The 23,687-nt window shown below is 52.1% G+C and overlaps 10 protein-coding genes across 10 annotated transcripts; 2 read left to right on the top strand and 8 right to left on the bottom strand.

Annotated features, from left to right (window-relative positions):
* Positions 1–637: 637 nt before the first annotated feature.
* Positions 638–1,680, bottom strand: B0T23DRAFT_411384 (uncharacterized protein; the record flags this gene model as incomplete). Its single annotated transcript, XM_062839442.1, has 3 exons — positions 1,203–1,680; positions 1,062–1,162; positions 638–948 (listed from the first exon to the last, which is right to left on the bottom strand). The coding sequence occupies exons 1-3, from the start codon at positions 1,457–1,459 to the stop codon at positions 638–640; spliced, it is 669 nt and encodes a 222-aa protein (XP_062693606.1). The 5' UTR covers positions 1,460–1,680.
* An 80-nt stretch (positions 1,681–1,760) lies between these two features.
* On the bottom strand, positions 1,761–2,450 carry B0T23DRAFT_418985 (uncharacterized protein; the record flags this gene model as incomplete). The annotated part of the gene is made up of 2 exons (XM_062839688.1): positions 1,761–2,062; positions 2,099–2,450. 2 exons carry the CDS (start codon positions 2,448–2,450, stop codon positions 1,761–1,763), a joined length of 654 nt encoding a protein of 217 aa, XP_062693605.1.
* A 304-nt stretch (positions 2,451–2,754) lies between these two features.
* B0T23DRAFT_403210 (uncharacterized protein) lies at positions 2,755–3,531 on the bottom strand (the record flags this gene model as incomplete). The annotated part of the gene is made up of 3 exons (XM_062838755.1): positions 2,755–2,945; positions 3,046–3,225; positions 3,279–3,531. 3 exons carry the CDS (start codon positions 3,529–3,531, stop codon positions 2,755–2,757), a joined length of 624 nt encoding a protein of 207 aa, XP_062693604.1.
* Positions 3,532–3,976: 445 nt separating this feature from the next.
* B0T23DRAFT_439501 (uncharacterized protein) lies at positions 3,977–5,235 on the bottom strand (the record flags this gene model as incomplete). The annotated part of the gene is made up of 2 exons (XM_062840688.1): positions 3,977–4,791; positions 4,872–5,235. 2 exons carry the CDS (start codon positions 5,233–5,235, stop codon positions 3,977–3,979), a joined length of 1,179 nt encoding a protein of 392 aa, XP_062693603.1.
* A 1,710-nt stretch (positions 5,236–6,945) lies between these two features.
* On the bottom strand, positions 6,946–8,349 carry B0T23DRAFT_403208 (uncharacterized protein; the record flags this gene model as incomplete). Its single annotated transcript, XM_062838754.1, has 6 exons — positions 6,946–7,245; positions 7,343–7,513; positions 7,624–7,895; positions 7,978–8,035; positions 8,071–8,180; positions 8,313–8,349. The coding sequence occupies 6 exons, from the start codon at positions 8,347–8,349 to the stop codon at positions 6,946–6,948; spliced, it is 948 nt and encodes a 315-aa protein (XP_062693602.1).
* Positions 8,350–8,773: 424 nt separating this feature from the next.
* B0T23DRAFT_334829 (uncharacterized protein) lies at positions 8,774–12,625 on the bottom strand. The gene is made up of 2 exons (XM_062835788.1): positions 12,114–12,625; positions 8,774–12,049 (listed from the first exon to the last, which is right to left on the bottom strand). The coding sequence occupies exons 1-2, from the start codon at positions 12,534–12,536 to the stop codon at positions 8,954–8,956; spliced, it is 3,519 nt and encodes a 1,172-aa protein (XP_062693601.1). The 5' UTR covers positions 12,537–12,625; the 3' UTR covers positions 8,774–8,953.
* Positions 12,626–13,458: 833 nt separating this feature from the next.
* On the top strand, positions 13,459–15,651 carry B0T23DRAFT_411381 (uncharacterized protein; the record flags this gene model as incomplete). The annotated part of the gene is made up of 3 exons (XM_062839441.1): positions 13,459–13,595; positions 13,704–13,881; positions 13,939–15,651. The coding sequence occupies 3 exons, from the start codon at positions 13,459–13,461 to the stop codon at positions 15,481–15,483; spliced, it is 1,860 nt and encodes a 619-aa protein (XP_062693600.1). The 3' UTR covers positions 15,484–15,651.
* Positions 15,652–15,775: 124 nt separating this feature from the next.
* B0T23DRAFT_376016 (NmrA-like family-domain-containing protein) lies at positions 15,776–17,209 on the bottom strand. Its single transcript, XM_062836925.1, has 2 exons — positions 16,728–17,209; positions 15,776–16,597 (listed from the first exon to the last, which is right to left on the bottom strand). The coding sequence occupies exons 1-2, from the start codon at positions 17,092–17,094 to the stop codon at positions 15,999–16,001; spliced, it is 966 nt and encodes a 321-aa protein (XP_062693599.1). The 5' UTR covers positions 17,095–17,209; the 3' UTR covers positions 15,776–15,998.
* Positions 17,210–17,975: 766 nt separating this feature from the next.
* On the top strand, positions 17,976–19,563 carry B0T23DRAFT_354927 (alpha-N-arabinofuranosidase II precursor; the record flags this gene model as incomplete). Its single annotated transcript, XM_062836144.1, has 1 exon — positions 17,976–19,563. Exon 1 carries the CDS (start codon positions 18,097–18,099, stop codon positions 19,561–19,563), a length of 1,467 nt encoding a protein of 488 aa, XP_062693598.1. The 5' UTR covers positions 17,976–18,096.
* A 270-nt stretch (positions 19,564–19,833) lies between these two features.
* On the bottom strand, positions 19,834–22,444 carry B0T23DRAFT_103070 (uncharacterized protein). Its single transcript, XM_062831726.1, has 3 exons — positions 22,125–22,444; positions 21,387–22,065; positions 19,834–21,340 (listed from the first exon to the last, which is right to left on the bottom strand). Exons 1-3 carry the CDS (start codon positions 22,342–22,344, stop codon positions 20,104–20,106), a joined length of 2,136 nt encoding a protein of 711 aa, XP_062693597.1. The 5' UTR covers positions 22,345–22,444; the 3' UTR covers positions 19,834–20,103.
* Between the last annotated feature and the right edge of the window lie 1,243 nt (positions 22,445–23,687).

Raw genomic sequence — 23,687 nt, 5'->3', positions numbered from 1 at the left:
CCGTTAGCGGGCTGCCTCAGAATTCTAATAGTGCACACTCCAGGGGGCACGTGTCGTATTCGCTTACCGACGACACTCGAGCCATCCCCAGCCCGATGCACATCTTGTCAGATTCTAGATTGGCCGATCGAGTCACTTAGCGGAAACACAAGGAAACCCTTGCTTGTTTCCAATCAGGCAACAAGCAAGCGAGGCTGAAGGGTAACTTCAAGAGGGAAGGATGGAAAAAGCGCAAGGGGACAAAACAAGACGGGAAAATTAAAAACAAAACAAAAATACCAGAGAGAAGGAGGAATCGACCGAGTCGGCACTGCGGTACCTCTAGCAGCTCCATCGCGCGCTACAGGCTACCGAGCTAGCGTCGTTTCTTCCTGCAAGCGACACACCACTGCTGTCAGTCATCTTGGCATCACAGGGGCTTCAGTGGAGTGATGCACGGGCCATATCAATTGACCACCGAATCTCCGGGCCATTACCGGCCATGTCAACTTGGAACAGAGGAACCCAAATGGAGTGCAAGTTTGAGTGGATTCAAACTCAAGTTGCAACCCAAGGCCCAAGCACCTAGAGGTATTGAACAGACCTCCATCATCTTTCTCTGTGAAGCTTCAATTCAGTCTTGCTTTCAAGTGTCCCATCAATCATCCTCGTCATCCTCACCACCCTGACTACCATCACTCTCATCACCTTCATCGCTACCGCACCTATCGTCACCCTCATCACTATCTTCACTGTCTCCACTGTAGTCGGTATCGCCCTCATATGCCTTGTGTGGACACCGTTTGCAACCCCGTCGACCACCAGGCAGACCACAACAACTCCAGGTGAACCCGTCTGGGTTCTCTTCGCGATCATGTGGAGCATTTAGCTCCTTCGACGTATACTCAGAGGTATCTATGCCCTCCTCGGTCCACCAGGAGTAGGACGCACGGTTGAGCTGCATAATGCCTGGTTTCAACAACAACAAAGGTAGGTAGTCAGCAAAAATATACCAGCCTTTGGAAACCATTCGAAAACGATAGGAGGAGATGCATACGTTGTCCTATCCTAGAGGTACTCACCTGGATGGCGAAAGCAACCCTTCGACTCGTCTTCGGGTCCAAACTCCTCTTCACAACGGGTGCACTCATCCGGCCCTTCCGATATGTATGTCGCCGTCTTTCTTCGTTTCTTGCCCCTTCTCTTCTTCTTTTTTCGGGGACGACTCCTCGCTCTTTCTCTTGGTAGGCAGTGGGTTTTCGTTCGACTCTGCATGCTCGTAGCGCTCGGCGACAAGCTCGTGGATGCGCGACTGCAGGGTCTCAGGATCACTGATGTCCGACACAAATAAGTCGAAGAGAACCCTGCAAAGAACCACCTTGGAGCGGGAATGGATTGCATCCATGGTCTTTTGGTAACGCTCGTAGTTTGTAACGTAGGGGACACATTCAAGAGCATCTCTGATTATTTTGTTGACCATTTTGAGCTTTGCGACTTAGGGAGCGAGAGGATGTGGTGGATTCAAGTTCAATGAATGCAGAAGGGCGGAGAGTGAACAACTGGCGTTGGAGTTGACTGTCGCTATTGGAAACAAGGTTTCTGGTGATCTCGGGAGGAAAAAAGAGAGAGAGAAAAAAAAACGAGAGGGAACTAGTGCAACTTGAACTACCTTGAAAGAAGCGCGAGCTTTACCTTCCGTGATGTACCTTCCTTAATAGCTTGCTCCCTTTTAGCGTGACTCTCCTCCATGGCCTCTCAACTCGCCCAATGTTTTATCCAGCTCAGTCCGAATCGCTCTCGTCACTAGAGCTACTATCACTGTCGTCCCAATCCTCCATACCCTCCACGTACTCCACATGGACACCCTGAACACACCCCCTCGAAGCACCTACCCCTCCACAACAGTCCCAGGTGCTTGCCCAAAGCGGCACCAAGCGGTTCTCCTCCGTGTCCAAGCCTTCCTCTACCTTGATTTGGTACGCTTCGGGACAAACGTCCTTTTCGTACGCCACGCTGTCAAAGCCGGGGATGGCGATCCTCTTGCCTGTTCCAGTCACCGACCGACGCCACGAGTCAGCACTTGCTCAGAGTAGGTAGTCAGTAGACGGGGGGAATATACCAGGATGATGGAAACACAGGTCGTCCTCGTCGTCCGGATCAAAGTAATCATCGCAAACAGGACAATAGATTGTGTTATCAACTGGTTCCTCGGTCGCAAGTGGAACTTCTGTGGCTGGCTCCGTTCTCAGCTCGCTGGCAGGTGTTGCGATTCCGGCGTCCAAGTTGTGAAGGGTGAGAGTGTAGTCGTGGACTAGATCCTCAATGCGCGTCTTCAGATTGTCATCACCCTCGGCGTAGAGAGAGAACAGTACGATTTGGAGGCTCATGCAAGGAGCGTTGTGGATCGCATCAAGCATCTTCCTGTTGCGCTCGTCCACTAGTGGAAGAGGCATGCTTTGTTCGTTGGCCATTTTGGGCGCTTGATTGCTGGGGCTGGTGGTGGGGTGTGGAAGGGGATTGATGAGGTATACCAGATGGGGAATTGTTTGGTGTTTGCGAAGGAAATTCAGGGTACGGATTGAGAAACAAATTCCATTTTGTTGGATGTCCGTGGACCGTGCCCTGCTCTGGAACCCTTCACTTGACTTGTCATTCACTAGTCCTCCCTTCTGGCATCATTGGCTGCCTTTGTTTCCGCTGCGTTTCCTCCGATACAAATACAGAGTCGAACCCAGACTCTGCTCTTGCCATTTCATCTGGCTTGCCAGTTCAAGCTCAGTATTCTCCGTGCCCACTTTGTGTCTCGCAACCTGGTGCACCTTCCGAACATCCGCAGCAGTCCCACATAAGCATGTCCGGGTAAAGCTCATGAGATTCGAAAGACTCTTCAACATACTCTTCGCTGTAGGGATCCACGCGCCAATCTGATTTCCAGCAAGGTACCTTTCGGTCGATTACCAGCTTTCCTACAAACGGCAACGTCATAAGAGATGTTAGTGTCCGAACACAGCTTGGATAGTAGAGTATATGGTCCAGAGGAGAGGTACTAAGCGGAGGCCAACTTACCGGGATGGAACTCGCAGATGTCGTCGTCTTCATCTTCTGAGTCGTACTCCTCGCCACACATCGGGCAGATCTCCAGCTCCTGTTGCTTTTTGGGTTCCTCTGCATCATTACCCTCGCTTGATTTTGGTTCCGGCATCTTGTCTGAAGCTTTCGGCCTCTTGGAGCTTTCCTCAGGGGTCTCTTCACGCTTCCGCTTGTCCGTCATTTTGTCGGGTGATCGTTGGTTTGGGAACTTGGGGCCGGTGGGTTGGCTTTGACGGATCTTGCCACGCTTCCGGGAGTGCTTCGATCTGTGCGGGGTGGTCCGGAAGGAAGAGGGCTTCCCGCAGCGCCATTGTCGAGAACAGAGGTGGTTCTAGAGGAGGCAGTCTTGGAAGCAGTAGCCTTGGGATCGGCGGTATTGTGAGCAGTGGACGTCGCTTTGGCAGTACGCTTCCGTTTGGCGACGGGCGAGCGCGTATGGGAGGCGGGTCTCTTCTCGGGCATCTTGAACAATTGCGCCTTGGACAAAGAAATGAGTGATCAAAGAGTTTATGATTCAGCCAGCCAATATTGATTGCGTGGCGTCTTTCTGCTGTCACGGGTGACCAACGAAGGGAAATGGAGATCATGAATGTCAGAAAGGAGGAGTGCAAAGGAACAAAAACTGCAGTGAAGTGCACACTAGGGCACACTGCCCTGCGCGAAAACGAGTCACAAAGGGAAGGTACGGTTCTGAGGACGGGAGAGTTGATGAGAAATTGTGGTAATCTTCTGGTTCTGGGGAAGTCATTCCTTCCTTGTAAATAACAAAACAAAACATTCGCCTCCTTGTGCAGTCGGTGTGACCTCACGCCTAAAACCCACTGCACCAAGCTGTCTTGCTTTTCTCCAAATTATCGCTTTGGAAAACTGACTACACGTTTGGCAGGGGAGTCACTATTTCCCTTACTCAATCATGCCTGTCCTCAATCAGTCTTTTTCTCTGTCTTCGCTCTGTTCCCGGGCTTTCTTCTCGCTTCCGTTTGAGACTGTTTGAGCCCGGGCCACTGGTATACGATACCATCGTGCGTACCTCCACCGTCAAGGTCTGGCGATTCAGATGAGGTCTACAATGGGATTCGTAGGCCTCTCTGGTAGCGAAGGCCTCCCGCAAAGCGATCTCCTGAGCCCTCAACAAGGCACGTCTTTTTTTCCTAGGCAGTTCCGTAATGTCAGGAAAGTCCTGGCCAGCTTTATCGCACTCATCTACCCAGCTGGGTCCCTCCTCTTCGTAATCATCTTCCCCATTGGTATTGGCGACCTCTGGGATCTGGGTGTCTTGCGTGGCCGCTAGTTCCTCCGTAGCTGGAGTAGACCTGTTTGACTCTTGCGTGGCTGGAGTGGAGTACGACTCCTCTGTATCTGTATCTGATTCTGAAGTATAGTCCGACTCCTCCGCATCGGAATCAGACTCTACTACCATGGAGGCTTGCCTTCGAAGAGCAATGCAATGGGCCTCCCATGACAACATGTCCTCCCTCCTTGGTGCACCCATAGCCTCTTGAAAAGCCTCGTAGCTTTTCCAGCTATCGAGGTCTTTCTCCCGCACTCCATCGGCAGCTCTATGTGGGCCTATTCTGCACCCAAGCTTGTCGTGCGTGCCATACTTTTGACAACAGGGGAACCAGTAACCGGGTTTATGTACTTTCCGGTTAATGGGTCTGTCTTCCTTGATACCAGGAGGCTTCGTCTTCCAATACGGCGCGTCGGGATCGAATTGCATAGCTAGGGAGCTTCAGATCAGCTTTCACGTCTTCAATTGTGCAAGAGACAGGTAGGTAGGTAGGTAGGTTTGGTGTTCGTACAAGCATGGTAGCGGCACGACGCGGATGTGTCACCCTCTTCAAAAGCCTCATCACACTGAAGACAGATCTCCAGCTTTCTCTTTTTTGGGTTTTGATATTCGGGTGTGTGAGTGTCGGCTTTCCGCTTCCTACTGCTCTGGTCCTCACGAGTCTGCATCTCGCATTCGTCAAGTGGAAGTTTTGGGATGAGGTGTTCAATCACAAATCTAGTATCGTAATCTCCAGTAAGATAACGTAGGATAGCTCGAACGGTACCCTCTGGAGCTGCGTTAATTTGCTCAATGATGTTTCGGCTCCGGGCGGATGGTCGGCATGGGTGGATCATTGGGGGTCCCCAGCACATTATTTCGTTGTTCCACACCATGGTTGCGGTTATAGTGTTGAACTGGTTGGACTAGGGGTGGTTTCGGTTCTTATATCAATGATGTGGTATAGGGGATGGGAGCCAGGGAGATGGGTTGTCTGGCGGAAATAGGGATGTTTACGGTTGTTATCTTGAACCGGTCGAAACGTGGATCTGGAAGACTGATTATCTTGAGATAACTCGACTTTGAAACGTGGGGGGTGTAGTGCTTTTATATCCTGCCAAAAGTCTGGTAGGCTTTCTGGTCTCGCTAGGTATGCTGAAGAGGCCGAGGGCGGAATGCCTGGACAGATACGTGTACGTTGTTGTTGATGCAAATGGCAAACCTTGAAATCTGCAGTGTCGGACTTCCGGCCTTCTGATTTTTTTGAACATAAAATCAGACATCACGGTATGCAATGTGGTCTTGATCCAAGGGCGCGCAAGGCGCTGCATATAAAGTTGAGCAAAGCAAAGAAGGTTCCGGAAAGTTTGGCGTATTTGGTTCCTCGGGCATCTTGCATACAACTTCTGGCGGGCAGAAATGATACAATAGAGGTATGCTTACAGACAGACTATGCCTGATTTTCAGGAAAGTTGAAAATCAATGGCCCGAGTTTTTGCGGTATTGGCTCATGGCTCCATCGAGCTGTTCACCCTTTGATTAGATCCAGGAGAGCCAGGAGGAGGTTGGCGATTTTGTCGTCTGCGGGACGTAAAATAAGATTTGCAGAAAATCAGTTGCTGCCGTGTGGTGCCCGTCGTCAATTTTAACTTGTGCTGTTCGGGGATGCCCCATGTCCATGCTCTCTTTATCACCCACTCTCCTGATGGCTTGGCATCCTTGGTCAGGGCAGATGAGCAGCATGTTAATCGAACTTGGTCAGTGGAACAGAACATCTCAGCCTCAACCTGACAGCACCATTCTTGACGGCCTTATCAATGCATACGTAGCCATGCATGCTTCTCTATGGAAGTGCTATGCGAAATGAATCGGCTAGGTATGGGTGTCAAAGAAAAAAAAACAGAAAAAAAAAACCGATGACATCCGCCCGATGGTTCTGTTTACTGAACATTGAACAGGTGTACCCTAACCCTTGGTCACCTACCCACCTGTGCCGCGTTCTATGGCCTTGGGTTGGGGAAAGGAAAGACGGGAAGTACCTCCGAAATTGCGCAGAACCATCTGTGATGGGGAATAGAAACCAGTGGAATTGAAAATTACGGTTGCAACTTGTTCTCGGGCGTTGCTCGCGGTTGGTGGGTAGAATCAAAAAAAAAAATGAGTTGGTTGATTAGGTAGAAAAGGTTGACTAACGGTTCCTCACCGTGACCACTGGGGGCGTGTTCGTTCCCGCAGTAGTACAGTAACGGAAGCATTTTTTTGGTGGTAGAAAAGCTTCGGGTTAGGGTTAGAAGAGATTCCCTTACTGCACTACTGCGGGAACGAACACGGCCTGGGTTGAATACTGCAAACCACACGAGAATCCATGCGCCCCATTAAACCTTCCACGGCATATGACGGCTGCGTTCTTTGTCTATGATTAAAACAACCTCTATGAGTAATAACGATCAATACAAGAGAACAAACAAAAGGCATGAAAAAGAGGACAGGCACATCAATCCACGCACCTCCTGCATCAAACCACGTTTTGACGTCCTCTGTCCCCACCCACGTATTTATTCAATGCTTCTCAACCTCCGCCTCCACACCAGGCAAAACCAGCAGGCCTAGTGCACGGATGGATTCAACCGCCCAGTATCCTCAGTCTCCTCTTCATGATAGGCTTTTTCACCATCGTCTTCTCCACTAACAGAAACGTAGTCGTCTTCAGACGAAAACATACCCTCTAGGTCTGAAGGGCAGACGTCCGTGTCTTGGAGTCTATCCCGAGCCTCCTGTGTGCCGTAGGAGGCACTAACAATGACAGCAATCGTTTGTTGCCATGGATACTCCATAGAGTTCCAGCTCTCGTGGTACAGATTTATGCGAACATGGGTCCCAGTGAGCGCAAGAGGGGTGGAGCCAGTCTGGGTAGGAGACAGAGTCAAGCAGTTAGATACATGCTCTAGAGGCGGGAAGGAGAAACAAATGCCGGCATAGGGTAGGTCAGATAGGTTGACTTACAAGGTTGTGGATTGGCCCGAAATCCTCGTTAAAGGCTTCGGTCGGGTAGTCCATCGCTCCCCACGTCTCGTCACTGGGATTCCGGCTGCCACCGAACGCCCAGTTGGCGACTTGGTAGTGATCAGCCTTGACCTCGACAGTTACCGAAGAGTTGCCCTTGACACAAGATGGCTAGTGTTGTGAGTGGTCCATGATTAGCTGACTGATCTCAATAAAGGTGATACGTCGGTACCTATTGGCAAGAACAAGACTGCCGGCTGCTGGAGGTACCTGATACTGACCTTCCACACCAATCCGTTGCACAAAGCAACACGGATTTCCTCGCGCAACCTGTCTGCTTTTTCTTGGATCTCTTCTTCTGACATGATTTCGAAGACAAAGTCCTCTTCCCCGGACCAGTAGTCATCGTCATCCTCAACAGTCTCCCAATGATCTTCAAAAGCTGGTGTTGCTACTGCCTCGACGCTGCGCGGCTTCAAACCCGGCGGCTCAAGAGTGGGACTCTTCTGTTTCTTGGCAGTTGCCGCCTGGGATGCGGCATCTGGACCATGGGCTAAAGCAGCAAGGAAGGTGTGAGTACGGATTCGATCCAGATTGAGGCAGCGGACGGGGGAGAGGAAGGGGAGAGAACTAACGCTTGTTGGACATGGCGCGTGGGATCAGCACTGAGGTTGGGAAGGCGGGAACTGAGGTCTGGATAGAGACGGAGATGAAGGAAGAGACAGAACTGGAGTCTTCTTCGCTTGTGGTGCTTTTGCGATTTGAACTGAGTCAGGGCTGGAAGGTGGAAGGAACTGAAATGTTTTAAAGCCAAAAGTGGCAGGAAGGGAACGGGAATCTGGCCAGATGCAACAAAAGCCAGTTTTCCAAGTTTTTATCGCTGGAGGTGCACTGCACTGCAATCCACTGCACTCAGCTGTGGTGAAGCTCGATCGAGGGCACCTCTTACAGATCAGTGGATGTAATTCACCTGCGCCAACTTCCTTTACTCTGCTTCCTACCGGCATCTCACTGTTTCAAGATGTATGCCACTTGGCATGAAAACATGGCCCCCATTTCTCGAATGACTTGAACCTGAATGATAAAATTGAGACTAGGTACTTACCTTTGTTACGTTGAAGCGGACGGGTAGCTTGTGGCCGAAGCATCCAACCCCGCGTGACATGCTTCCTTCCTTCCTTCCTTCCTTCCTTCCTTCTTTCCTGGCCGGCGTGTCGACTCACACTGCAACCTAACCAGAGAAACAGCGCCTGCCCTAACTGAAGCTTTCGACCTTCAGTTTTCCAAACGAACTGAAGTCGGAAGTCTGGTCACTCCGTTTCCTCTTCCCGTCATCAAACAAGCACCCCGAAACTTGTCAATTGCTAAGCGGCGCCAAAGACGCAGTACACCATGCCAATACTACAAAGTGCGAGAGACAAGCCACCTTATTCCGTCTCAATATTCTGTCAGCGGGGATACGATACACACAGTCCAGCTAACCTCGCTCTTCATGATCCAGTTTTCCCCCCTTTCGCTGACCACCCTGCTCAGCTCGCCCTTACCGAGTCCACGGCGACCTCATACTTCTCCCTGTCTGTGTTATGCCCGATTCCGTAACCAGCCCGTCCTCTAAGATTGAAAGACAAAGTCGCCTATCGTGGTTTCAGCGAGTTGCGAATAGATGATTGACCCGGCCACGGTCGAGGTCGCTCCACAGATCAATGCTCCGCCCATAACATAAGGATTCTTCCCGACTTGGACCGTTGCCAAGCCCGACAAAAAGTCATGCCCCTTGGTCAGACACGTATTGCCAATCTTCAAAAAGGGATCAGCCTTGCTATAGCCGGCCACATGATCCCAAGTCACACATCCGACATAGATGACGCATTGTAGGGCGGAGAAGAACATGGTCACCATTCCCTTGAAGATGCGAAGGCTGCAATGCTTGATGCCAGCAAAGACGGACACCACCCAGCCAGTCAGTTTGAGGCCCCAACTGGGCGCCGGATCATCGGGATCTGGGATTGGGAAAGACAACGCAATTCCCACTAGAAACATTGTTGCGCCGCCCTTGTCCCATTCTTTCAGGGCACCAAAATCCGGGTAGGCACTTTTCATGGGCATCACCCACTCCCGCGCCTCGCTGTACATGGAGTAGCAGTTGTACCCAAACCAGATGATACCGACAATGTAAGAATGCGCCTTCAACCATTTCGCAATCTTCTGGAGCAGACTATTCTTCATCATGTTCTTGACGAAGCCGCCTTGGTCCTTTTCAGGGTTTTCTGTTGCCCCCCTTGAGGCGACACCATTATAGCTCGTGTCGGAAGCGGTGGGCATGACCGTGAATAGCTGGGGAGCGGCCATGAGCTCATGCCCAACGAGCTCGGCATCCAGCTCGGTTTTGGCAGCCTGGATCTCCTTGTAGCTTGGATGCTGCTTGGGGCTCACACCGTGGTATAGCTTGAATGCAATCGTACCAGGGATAGCTAACAACATGGTGATGGCATCAAGGAAGGACAGAGGTCGGTCGGATATCTTCGACCACAACCAGGAAATGACAGGGATCTCGATGGTTGCCGTGGCGGCACTCTTCACCATGAGGATGAGCTTGGCTCCCACCCGAGTGAAAAGCGTGATCAAATCGCGCGCAATCGCAATCAGCCTCGTGAGGAGCTTACTGCCAAGCTTCGAAAAGATCTCGGATGCAGTTGCTTTGCGAGACGGGTCGAGGAGTGAGACTAGAGCAGACCCGATATCCCCCGCGCCCTCCGCAAACTCCTTGACGATATCCTTGAGGGCTGCCAGGATCTTGGTCAGGTCGTCATCCTCCATCTTCTTTTCTGCAGATTCCATTGCTTGACGGACCTCAGGGTTGTGCTGGGCATGATGGTTCGCATAGTTCCCCCCTGGTGAGTGGAAAGCTTTATCCATCTGGCTTGGTTCCTTCCCTTGTTGGCCATTGCCGTCTGGATCGACAGGACCGTCGACTTTGGAAGGCAGCTGGGTCGTGTTGCAATTCTTGCTGAGACTCTCCTCTAGTTCATCAAGATACGACACCGCCTTGTCACCAAAGAGAATGATCGCCTTGGCAGCAGTATCGATGAACCCTTCAAAATAGTCGCGGAAGATATTATGGGTTTCCTTGATGTCGTCCCAGGCGAAGAGAAACTTCAATCCGTTCCATATCTTCTTCAGACCCTCGCCAAGCCACTCAAGGGCCTTCCTTAGGCCTTTCATCACATGTTCGTATGTTTCGACAAGGAATTTCCAAACCTTCTTTCCAACCTTGACAACAAGATGCCACCCGTCTACGAAGATGTCCCCCACAGACTCGAGAGATCGGGTGAGCCAGTCAAACACTGCCCAACTGCCCGTAGTGGGATTCTCTCCGCTGATATAGGACTCCTCTCCAACTTTGGGTTGCTCTGAAGGCTGTTCTAAAGAGGCAGGTTGGGCTTTCTCGGTACCTGTAAACTGCGCTTCCAGTTTCATGCTGGCACCCTTTGAAGATAATGACTTGATGGCCGCGGCAGCTCCCTCAATGTTGACGTTCTTCGATCCTCCGTTCAAGAGCTTTTCGCCATTTGGAAGGTGGGCATTCTGCAAATCATCGCCGGACTTGATCTTGCTAAAGAAGTCCAGAACCTTTCGAGAGGGATCGATGTAGGTCGTCTCGCATCCTGGAACGCCCGAAACTCGCAAGCTCGGCACATTCAGGTCATCAATCTCTTGGATCACCGTGAGGGTTCCCATCACATCGGCCTTGACTTTGACTGGCAGTCGGCTAAGCTCCATTGTCCGGCCGTTCACAGTTGCGAGACATGTACTGGATGCACTGAGGTCAACTCCCAGCCCATCAGCTGGAGGTCGGACCCCAGCACCAGGATAGATCTTGATGTGAGTCGTGTAGGTGAACACTTCTCGATGTGTCTTGATCGCTGGGACGCAAAAGTCACCCGTTTTCCAAAGACTGGAGTCACCCGACTGGTACAGAACCCGCATTTTTGGATGGTTTTCGTCGCCGAGAATGAACATTTGCTGGGACTGAGTGGTTTCGTTGACCGAGGCAGCAAAGCGTACACCTCCGTCAAGGACCTGATTGGCATCGCTGTGTCTCTCAAAGACGTCAACCGCGGGGCTTTCTGAGGAAGGTCTAATCATGAACTGAGTGTACGCAATGACGCCGTCATTGTTGCGAGTGAAGACGGAGACGAACGAGCCAGACTGTGCAGCATGAATTTGTTTCAGTTCACGGAGGCAATCTGCTGAGGCAACTAGACTGGTGTCAGGCAACTTCGTTGAACCTTTTACAGAGTCTCTGGCTGAAATACGGTGGATTCCATTTTCCGCGGAAACGAGAAGATCGGTCCGGCCCGTCGATGTCCTGACGGTGGCAAGATCAGAGGCACCTGGGGGAACTGGCAGGTGATAGTTGATATGGGAGTAGTAACCTCCCTGACCGCCCAGTCCGGTAAAGCTGAGTCGAAGAACCTCGCTGATCCTAAACAGGACGAAGACTCCAAAGGTCCCGCCACCCCCAGGCAATGTACCAGGGCAGAGGCTGATGATCTCTCTTGGGTTGCAAGGCATCTGAAGATCAGTCTTTACAGACCAGGAAGAAGCCTTGTAGTCGATGTCAAGGCGGCATATATCGTTTTCGGGAGAATCAACCTTTCTGAACCTTGCTACCGCAAGGGGATGGTCGTCATCTGAGCCTCGGCCCTATAAGAAAGTTACTGTTAGTACCGGACGAAGAAATCAAGGTCAACGGCATGGAGGCACTCACAATCAGAAGACCATATATCTGGCCTTGGATGGTGTTGTCCTGCCCCTGGACAGCGTGGTCCAGGAGCTTGTCTATGTCCTTTTGAAAAGCATCGGGCTTCAGTCTGCGCAAAACGACCAACTGAGACAGGCCCTTTGACTCTCCGTGGGCAAAGACGAGGTTCAAAGTCAGGTCGGTGTCCTGATATACTCCAAGCGCTGTGGTCTGATGCTCCATGGGGATACTCAGCTTTTCGCTGAGGTTGATCAGCTGGTTTCGCCCCCATTCGTCCTGTTTGATGAGGTACAGCACACCCTTGGTGCCAATGGAAAACACCATGGGGTTCTGCTTTTCATCCTTGACGACGTAGAAGTCCTGCGTGTCCAGAAGTGGCGTGGATGTCACCACTTGCTCAATGAGCTCTGAATCATGATAGATGGACATTGCCGACGGCGCGTTAGGACACCAAAGTCCCCAGAAGAGAAAGAAAGAACGATGGAGAATACAATGGAGAAAGAAGTTCTGGAATGGAGGTATCAAAGAGAGGCAAATTGACTGAACACCACCATCTCTTCGGCAAATACTTTGTACGGAGGAGGGTGACTATATGAGCTAACCGCTGTCTTGGACTCTCGCAGTCACGCATCCGGGTACCAAAGCTCAACAAGATGGACGAAGTGCCTCGACTTGTGACGAAAAGGTCCGACGATCGTCAAACGATGAGCACCAAAGACAGACGTACCAAAGCTGAAGACTGCAGTGTCAGCTGCGGGGTTTCGTTCAGCTGGCTGTTCAGCTCTGGCGTCATCCAGAGATACGTTGGCATAGGCTCGAACCAAACAACGTGAGTATCTCTCGAGTCATGTTAGGCTGAACTGCATCTGTTTCTATACAGAGTATGGATTGTCTCCAATTGACGGAACATCTATTTCGCTCAACGCGTTCATCCAAACTCCGAGATCGTGCATACGTAAATCGGGCGGTGGAGTCCATTCCCGCACTTGCAAGTCACATGAGGTCCGGGAGGGCTAAACCAAGCCGGACATGCTGAAGATACCCATCACAATACGACCCAATATCGAGCCAGCGGCCTCCAGACTTTACCACGTCGGTAAAGGCATTCCATTACTCGGTAAGTTGGGAGGGGCTGAAAGAGATTCGACGGCCCAGTAGAGACGGACAGGGCACTAGGACGTGGCACAGTGCATACACTAAATCATCTCAGAGCAATGATCGACGATCTGGAGATCCAGTTTACTCGATCTCGGAATACATGTCAATGGGGTGGGTCGGTCCCAATTGGCGCTTCAGCTGCATCTGATAATATTGATCTAGCCATCTTCGACACTTCAGCTCAGATGAGAACATGCATCGATGCCTAAGTTTTGGCGATCCTGCCTGTGATGTCGCCAACATCCGCTCAGCTACCTCAATTGTGGAGAGGGACACGTACTCAGTCTTGACCCTCACCATTCTGATGATGCCGAGGGCAGTGGCTGACAGGTAGGCATACCGGATCACTTCAGAGGACACCAGCTCCAGCTCAGCACAAATACTGATCACAATCCCGCAATCACCAGGTGCCTCTTCGAAGATACGGCTTTGCAGCAGGCTCCATCTCCGCACGGGATACTTTACCGTCAACTCTTCGTCGCTACAATTTGTAAACTCCATTCGCGCAGACATCCACCTCGAACACTTAAGCACGATGGCGACAACTGAAGTTGACTCACGCCTGAAAATTTTCGATCTTCAAGGTTTCCATCAAATCATTGCTATCTCCCAAGATGTAGGTACCCAGGCTTGCAGATCCATCATCATACAGAGGTCCTGACCAGTTTATCAGAAAATCAATGACAATCTCAGAGTCCGGTTCGATCCTGAGCTGCAACCCGAACTTGTCTCTTTCAAACATGAGCTTCCTCAAATGGGAGTTTCGGAGGCAACGCTCGACCCCCCGAACATCGAGGTGTGCACCGAAAGCGATACAGAGACCAAACGTTCGAGGTTCTTCCTAAACTTCAAGACCGGCAGTTACAAGTACAAGGCGACCGTTGAGGCAGGAGGCGTTGAAACGGTTGCCATTGACGGCTGGAAAGTTCCGTTCTTCGTCACTTATGACGAGAAGACGCTGGCCAAGCCCCCTGACAGCAGCCATCCGGACTTGAAGTCGAAATGGGCCAAGTTGGAACCCGGCAAGTACAGCCTGAGTCGCATCATCATGTTTCTCGGCTCGGCACCTCTTTCTTCCCTCGACTGGGACCACGCCCATTGTCCTGGTCTCAGCCAAGAAAATGACCCATATGGCATGAAGAAGATGTTCTTCAGAATGTTCCTTGAAGCATACTTGTCCAGTCTACAAAAGAACCCAGACGCTCTCACCCTTGGATACATGATCAAAGAGGCGGCACCTGACCCCACGGACAAGGCGCCCACGTTCTCTCCAACCGCTGTGAAAATTCAAAACTACAAATATCAGCCTTGTTCCGACACGCAACAAACCATTAACGGGAAGGCTATCCCTCCGAATTCCCGTGACGCCTTCGTGTTCATGGAGATGACCGGAGGTGCTGACATTCCCCGTGACGAGCTGCAGAGAAAGGGCAACCTCATCATTGGCGACATGCCTGGTGCACTCGTTTTCAGCAAAGAACTCTTTTTCAACAAGTATCTGGTAGAGAATGCTCTCAGCAGCGTCAACGTCTCCTTCTTCGACATGGCGAACGATTTGATGAAGTGGGTGGATGGGACACGCTGGGAGTCGGACTGGCTGCTCACCAACGGGTCAAGAGCCGAAGCCATTCCGGCTGCCAAGTGGACAATTGACGGGTCCAAGGCCAAGCTGAGCTGGAAGGGGAGCAAGTCGTACAGTGGGTGGAATATCCTCCGTTCTACTGACACTTCGATCGACACAGAGCTGTCCACTGAACCACGGGCAAACAAGATTACTCTCACGTCAAAGATGAAGCTCGGTGCCTCGGAGACCATATCTAGTGGTATGCGTGGCGCCCCCCCGTACCACAAGGGTACGGACGGTGAAGTGCATCTCACGATTGAGTTCATCATCTCTGCGGACGAGGACGGCACGCTTCACGTGGAGCCGAAAGAAAAGATTGATCTCGTCAGCGCGAGTGACAGCAGAGACGCCGATATCATCAAGCTCATCCTTGGCAAGCAAAGTCATGAGGTTAGTGACTTCATCAAGGGCAAGCTACAGGACGTTGTCCGGACAAAGCACATAGGCGACGCGATTGCTGCGGATCTCAACGAGAAGAAGCAGCTCGTGTTTCCGGGCTCGGGGACGTTTAGCTACAAGGATCCCAAATTCTCGGACGCTGGCGATCTTTTGATCACGCTGGACTTGGTTGGGAAGGAAATTGAGAAGGATTAGACGTTGGTTTCTTAGGGGGCTTGTCCTGGACAAAGATGCTGAGACCCTTTGACATTGTACTTTGGGTATATCCACTCTACTACAAATGTAAGCGGCTTTATTGCAGTCCAGTGCTGGTTTATTTGTTAGCTCGGTACACTAGGTACTTTACTATACTCTAAACACTAGACAAAATCTATCCCTAATAGTCCTAAACCTTGTAAGAATAAATCAAAATGGTTAGTATAAATGACAAAAGGAATTGGTAGGATTGGATATGGCATTTCGAATATCACAAATAGCGTATTCAAGGTAAGATCACGCATTAATTAGCTATGGAATCGCATAGGAAAGTTGACACGAGGTCTCGTACTAACAAACAAACCAGTATTGGATTGTACCAGACACCTCTGAACTCGATTTCTAAAAACCTGATTTCTGCATAGAATTATCGAAAGGGGACTCGGTGTTGCGTTTACTTTCCTCTAGGAATCATCAACCGGTTCATCCTTCACTTCATGACAAAAGCCCACCAGTTACTTCAGGTCCTTCCACTCAGGAGTCTTCTTGATGAACTCCTCCCAGGTAGTCAACTTGTCCTCGACCAGCGAATGTGTCCAGTCCAGGCTCTCGCCGCCGTAGTATCCAAAGGTACCCAGAAGCAAAAAATTCTCCAGCAGCTCTTGCGCCACATAGTCCGGCATGCCGGCGCCCTTGAGATTGTCGAGGTAGACGTCTTCTGGAACCTGGTAGTACGAAGCCGTCGCCCCGGCCTCGGGAAACATCTTCTTGAAGCCTTCAACAACCTGGTCGCCGGTCAAGTACTCGGTAGCACCGAGAAGTCTCTTGCCGAGGGTTTCCTCGCGGTGAAGAACGGCCGCCTTGACGAACTTGCCTGTGTCTGCCGTGTCGAAGAGGGGGAAAATTGAGGAGCTCGCGGGGGTTGGCAGGGCAAATGTCCATTTGCCGGTGTTGTCGTCGTGGTGGGTTAAACCTAGAGCCGGGCCGGGGAAGTTGGACATGTAGAAACCTGGAAGGAAGAAGGTGGAGGGGAGACTGGCGACGGAGCGGGCGTACTCTTCTACCTCGGCTTTGCTGTCGAAGTGGTAGAGGTGGGGCAGTTTGCCTTTGCTCACTGTTTGGTTTTGTGTTGTTAGAGGATCGTTACCTACCTAACATGTAGCTCCAAGGTACAATAGGTGGTAGGTAGAGGTATGTATGCCTTGTGACAAGAGGTAGGTAGGAAGAGATGAGAGGAAACAAACATTTGTTAATGTTAAGGACAGAACTCCAAATAAAATGCTGCACGCCCGCCTCGGCAGCTGCATCCACGAGATTCTTGCCCTGCTGGACCTCGACGTCCTTGTCCATCTTTTCCCAGTAGTTGGTCACGGCGAAGACGGCATACGCGCCGTCGACTGCTTTCCGGAGACTCGACTTGTCGTTCAAATCGGCGGCGACGACTTGGGCGCCCTGGTCGGCCAGCTGCTTTGCGCTTTCCTTGGTGACGTCGCGGGTGACGGCACGGACGGTCCAGTTGGCATTGAGCTTGGGGTCATCGAGGAAGATGGCGGCGACGGAGCCGCCTTGTAGGCCGGTTGCGCCGAAGATGGTGATGGTTTTCTTGGTCATTTTGTGGTGGTTTATTGAGATGCTGAGGAGGTGGTGCTTGCTTGGATTTGGCTACCTACCTAGGTTCTTGTTGAAATGTGAGTGCAGGGTAGGCACGGTGCTTGGGAAAATGAATGGATTTGGGAAGGAAAAGAGGAAGGGAAGTGGGGCTCATCCCTACAACTAAATACCAGTTTACACACCCGGTGTTTGGAGCGATATGCAATGGTCCAAATCCGAGGAACTCGGATAATTCGGTGCTTTGGGTGACTGCTCATTTCTTACTTGCAGGAAATTCCAACATACCTCTACCCCACTTTCCGCCTGACCAGTCAAAATAGTGTAAGTACAGCGACAGGTGGTACCATATTGGGTGTGTGACGTACGCCGCGGCTTGTTTACCTAAGGAACGAATCGGCATTATTTCCCGTCCTATATACACCACACCGTTGATGATTTGGCATTCCCATTGGATGCAAAGCATACTTCTTTGCTGTCCCTGATACAGCTCCCGTTACAGCGGATCCATCTCGTTTGTAACACACTAATCGAGTCAACCAATTCCCACCTACACCTACTTCTTCGAAAGGAGACGATCACGCCATTGTCCAATCCATCTCCATTCATCATACTACCTAGGTACCTTGGTTAGCCGAACTTGACATTTCCAAAGAGCGCTTGAGGGCGGAAAATTGTATTCCTCCAATAAGTCAATGTGCCAATGGACTGCTAGCACATCCGTGCCAATCATGTTACGTGATCCCCCTTTGGGTACCATCGCGCCGATCAAAAATACAACCATATTGCGGGGACCGCGATGTAACTCAGATCTGGTAATGTTCCATGGGGTCAAATTCACGTACCGAGATGCTTTGTAGAAGTACATAAACACCCAAATGCCAACATGATACGAGGAAGGATCTCAATCTCGACATTCAAAGCACGTCCACGGCACTCACGAACTCATCTCGAAAATCTGTGGTCTCTCGTTCGGTATCTACCACCACGGTGACCACGCTCGCCATGCTCTGGCCCTCAACACCCAAGCTTCGGCCTCTCCTGACCTTCCTCTCCTTCCTCCTGCTCCTCCTCTCTCCATTCACCCTTGCCGTCACTCACAGCCCCCCAGTCTCATACACAAACACCCTCATCCCCCAACGTGCCGACCCTCACATCTCTAAACACACCGACGGCTACTACTACTTCACTGCCACCGTCCCAGCCTACGACAGCATCATCATCCGCCGCTCTCCCACCATCCAAGGACTCGCCTCCGCCTCCGAAACCACCATCTGGCGACGCAAGTCCTCGGGCATCGGCAGCAACCAAGTCTGGGCGCCCGAACTGCACTACATCGACGGAAAATGGTACATTTACGTCGCCCTCGGCGTAGCCAACGAGTGGCGCATCCGCGCCTTCGTGCTCGAGGGCGTAGGCGCCAACCCGCAAACCGCAACATGGACCGAGAAAGGACTGGTGAACGCCGACTGGGACACCTTTTCTCTCGACGCGCATCACTTCCAAGTCAACGGGACGCGGTACCTCGTCTGGGCCCAACAAGAGCCCACTCGCACCGACGAAAACAGCTCCTTGTTACTCGCCAAACTGCTCAACCCCTGGACGATCCAACGACCAGCAACCGTCATCAGCCGCCCGCTCCTCTCCTGGGAACGGATCGGGTACAAAGTCAACGAAGGCCCCGCCACTCTGCAAAAGAACGGCAAGATCTTTCTAACGTACTCGGCCAGCGCGACGGACAGTAATTACTGCATGGGTTTGCTTACTGCTTCTGCCGATGCGGACCTCCTGGACCCAGCAAGCTGGAGCAAGTCGCCTGCCCCAGTCTTCCAATCAAACGGCCTCACGCAACAGTACGGACCAGGGCATAACTCGTTTACGGTGTCGGAAGATGGCCTTTCGGATGTACTGGTCTTTCATGATCGCGGGTACCCTAATATCACAGGGGATCCGCTGAATGACCCCAATAGACGTACGCGCGTGCAAAAAGTTTACTGGAAAGTGGATGGGACGCCGGATTTGGGGATTCCTGTTCCTGATGGGGTTACGCCCGTGCGGTTGCGCTCTTCTTTTGCTTCTTCGCCTGAGGCATATGTCAGGTATTACACGGGGACTTCCCCTTCTGGGGCCGCTACGCTGGCCGATACACTGTTTAGGGTTGTTAGCCCCGGCTTGGCGGGTGGGAATACTGTGAGTTTGGAGTCTGCTAGTAGACCGGGGTTGTATTTGAGAAGGAGCGGGACGCAGGTCAGGTTTGATGCGGGGAGTAGTAGTTCGTCGGCGAGTTTCAAGAGCGAGGCGAGTTGGGTGAGGAAAGAAGGGTTGGCGGATGCGAAGAACGGGGTGTCGTTTGAGGCGGCGGGAGCGATGGGGCAGTATTTGCGATTGACGGGGAGTGAGGGGGGGTTGGTGGTAGGGGCTATGGGTGGAGACTCGACACAAAAGGGACAAGCGACTTTTTATTTGGACTGATGAGGAAGCAGACGTGATGATTTGGACGATTGAAGAAGTGGAAGTGATGGAAGGTGCACAACGCAGGGAAGCCCATGGTGGCAAAGGGTTAGGGTTCGTGATTTACCCCTGAGCGTTTGTTTACTTCCTGCCAAGGCAAAAGCACCCCTGAAGCAGCGTTGTGCGAACAAGACGAAAACTGAAGCGAGAAAGGATCTTCTCATTGTGTGTCCTGCAATCTAACATTATCATTCACAGCATCAGAGATTTCGTCATAACCCCCTGTTGCCCTTTCATCACCAGCATTGAAAGACAGCTCCTTCCAAAGAGAACTCGCACAAGTACAAGTGGTGCGCCAAGCCAAGAAAACGCAAAAGTTTGCTCAAAACTCCTTCCCTGCCATTGCCATATTTCAGATTTCCAAGTCCAACGCCTACCCAAAGTACTGCCTACCTGTCTCTTCTCTTAGTGGTGCACAACACCCCTCTTGTGTGCAGCGTGCCTGTCAAACATCCGCATCTTCCCCTTGCCCCGTTCATCTTCCACTCCCCATCTCAACACTCACCTCCTATAATCCCCCTCATGCCCAAAATCCTCCTCAAACCTCCCTCCAGCCGGCGCACTCCCATACGCCCCCGACGCAGAATACGGCGGTAATCCTCCATTCCCACCAAACCGTCCACTATCCCCCGTCCCATTCCCCGGACTAGGCAACGAAGGCGACACCCCTCCTCTAGAGGAAATAGCATCGTCTCCCTCGCCCGTCGGGTACGACGGTCCCAAATCACTCGGACTCCTCGCATGTCCATGTCCTCGATAACCCGTGCTGGCGGTACTCTTCGCCGGCGTCACCGGCATCTCCAGGGGCACTCCGTGATACTTGCTCTTCCCCTCCGCATTATTATTATCCCCCGCTTCCGCACCGGGTAACTCCACCGGCACTGGCGGCGCCAACGCCACGCCTCTATACCCATGTTCATGTGGAGAAGGAGGTAGTTCCGTAGCGTGCTGCAAAGTATTATACGTTGGCGCCGCATCAGAGAACGTCGGGCTCGAAACGGCGGCACCACCTGGTCCATCTGCCCATCCTGCTGAAGAACCAGGCGGGTGTTGGCGCACCATCGGACTAGTGGGGTTACTTCCCGTGACGGTACCGGGTCCACCGACGCGAGGCTGTTTGTAGTGCTTTTGTCGCCGACGGATGCAAAAGAAGCAGAGAGATGCGAGGGCTGCGATGCCGCCTATTGAGGCGCCGACGGCAATACCTGCTATAGCGCCTGTGCTGAGTCCCTTTGAGGTGCCAGGGGATGGATCGCTGGTGGGCGTGACGTCGCGGGTGGCTGTTCGCTCGGCGATGCGCGGTTTCCGCGTCATGAGGGTGGACATGTCCGGGGCGTCGAAGCCGGTTCTGGGCGGGGCGGTGATGGTGGCGCCGCCGGTGGGGTTGCCGCCTACGACGGTGAGGATGTCGGTGGGCAGGGTGTAAGTGGTCAGGTTGGGCTGGAAGCGGGCCCAGATGGCTTTTTCGGGGTTGTCCTTGCCGAGAACCATGTTATGTTGACCGAGAACGTCGTCGGCGTCGCAGATGGTGGTGTCGTTGAGGGCGCGGCCGCCGATGACGAGCATTTGCGCGTTGTTGATTATGTTGCAGGAGCTCATGGCTTTGGGGAATTCGCCGGTGACGTTGGAGTTGGAGGGGAAGAGGCTGCGGATCCATTGGAAAGAAGGGATGGAGAGGACGTAGATGTCGTCGTAGCCGATGGGGTTGGAGCCGAAGGAGGCGCCGCCGTAGATGTAGCTGTTGTTGTTAATTGGTGCTCAGAGAAAGGGGACGAAAGACGTACATGTTGTAGGAAGATTGATCCCGAGCCACAGCCGCTCCTCCACAGAACAGCCTCCTATTCTCTGGGGCTCTACCTGATGTCTTTTGAGTATACCATCGGGTGTTCGCCAGATCGTACATGAAGATGGTATCCAGCGGCTGCGGCGACACAGTGCCGTTTCCGTTGTCTCGAACACCGCCAAAGTAGGCCAACATCCCTCCATCACTAATGGGGAGATAGATCATGGTCCCTTCGGCTCTTCTGACGTTGTCCGGCCCGCTGAAATTGCTGAAATGATGGCTATCCATGTCGTACTTGATTAGTCTGTCGGATGCCCGTCTAGTTCCTGACCAGCCGGGGACGGAGTTCTCGCTGAACCATCCTCCATAGTAGAAAGCTTCGCCGCGTTCCGAGATGGAGACTCCTGCTCCGTGACTTAAAGGGGTAATGGTACCGCTGCTGGTGGAGGGCGGGCCGAAGGAGGTCCAGTAGTTGTTGAGGATGTCATAGCCGTAGAGGATAAAGTTGCTTGGTGTTGACTGAGATTCTCCACCATAAGAATAGAGCCACTTGTTGATTGAGTCCTCCCACAGGATCCCGAAGCTGACACTAGGGATGGTTGCGTTTTTGGACAGATTGGCGTAGACGTTGGGCATTCCTCCCGTCTCATGTTTGAGGTCGCTGTAGAGGAGGAATTGGTCTAGCAAGTGTTAGTGATAAGTAGATGAACCAACAATGCTCGGTACATAGGATACGCACTGCTGACGTTTGCCGAAGTCTCCGAGTACGGCTTCCAGTTGACCAGACCTCCATCCACATAGAGTTTGTCGTCCACTACCGCCGACTGATGTCCAAATCGTCTACAGAAGTCCTTGATGGGGTCGAACTGGGCGAGTGACACCCCGATGAGAAAGCAAAAGAGAAGCAGAGTCCTGCATGTTGATGCCTCAGTGAAGCCGGCCATCTTGCTCATCGGCATCCCGCATTACCCTTAAACCCGTCGTAGTAGTTGTGAGTAATGTGTGAAGCAAGGTGTTCGAGGCGACAGCTATTGATCGCGGTCAATGCCGAGTTCCGACCGGCATTCGATTCCCGCCGTCACATTGAAGATGGAACAGCAAGGCAAAGATTGTGATGAAAGGTACTAAGTGTGAAGATGGAAAGTGGAAGAGAAACCAGGTCATTGACACGCGAAAGCATCCGGGGAATAAAGACTGGACCAGGCAGATGGGTCGTCGATGTGGCTGGTTCTGGCCCGGAGCCCTCCCTCAGAGCCTCTTCGCTTCACTAGTCTAGCCAATCCACTGCACTGGTGTGGTGCAACGTTCGTAGTTCGTAAAGCGAGAACAAACATTCAAGCTCGGAAAGCCGTCCCCCTGGCAGCGGGCAGTTCGTCCCAGTCGTGTAGGTAGGTAGGTACCATAGGTAAGCCAACAGCGTGCTAGTGAGCTGCTGTCAGCTTTGCAATATGAACGAACCTGTCGTACCACCTTTTTCTGACTGTGTTCAGTTGGTTATGTGGCTGCCTCGGCCGTCTTTTGCCTCCACGCTTCTGCGGTTCCGTCCCTGGCAAGTAAAAGATGGTTGACTGGTCCCGTATATGTAGGGTAGATTCTCCTCTCGTTCATTCGCAGAACCGTAATGGATCCGCGCCGATAGGATCATACAGACCTTTAAAGTTGCGACAAGAGGCCTGGCTCCATGCGACGGCGGAGGCTGTATGGGCTGTATGGGTTGTACCAAACATGCGGGCTGACACCGGCAGCGTCGAATCGTCAGCGAGAATGGGTATGACAGGTGTGGTTGCACCGGCTCAGGCTACCAGTCAGCAAGAGGCCAGCACCCGAAACTGGGTGACCCGGGTGAGCCGGGGCAGGCGTGGCGTTGCAGCTTGCATGAGAATCGCCGACGGCTGGCAGCAGAGTGGCCAAAGGCGAACATGAACCGAAGAGAATGTGGTGAGCAGAGAATAAGTAGGTAAGATGGGTGAGATAAGGGCAAAGACTCCTAACGGTTAACGTACCTCTTGCTCATGTCGGCAGTTTATCCGGGGACAACCTGGAGTCTTGTAGCGGAAAACCTGCCCGCACCCTACGATTTCCTACACTTTCCGACACGTACCGTCGCATCCCATCTCCCACAGCCTCCCGGACTTTTCTATCAATTTCTGGCTATATTTTGATAAGACCAACCGGAGATGGTTCACGGTATATCACCTCAGGTTGTGTTCGGGGCCGGCGTGGTACGGTACGGGTTTTCCCTTGTGGGTGATATTATATTTTCAACCATTTTTCAAGAACCTCAGCCCTATGAATGAAAGCC

This window comes from Neurospora hispaniola, assembly GCF_033458365.1.
Source record: "Neurospora hispaniola strain FGSC 10403 chromosome Unknown B0T23scaffold_3, whole genome shotgun sequence".
In the NCBI taxonomy this organism is placed as follows: Eukaryota; Fungi; Ascomycota; class Sordariomycetes; order Sordariales; family Sordariaceae; genus Neurospora; species Neurospora hispaniola.
Note: the sequence above shows the minus strand (reverse complement) of the source record. Positions and strands in the feature narration are given on the sequence as shown.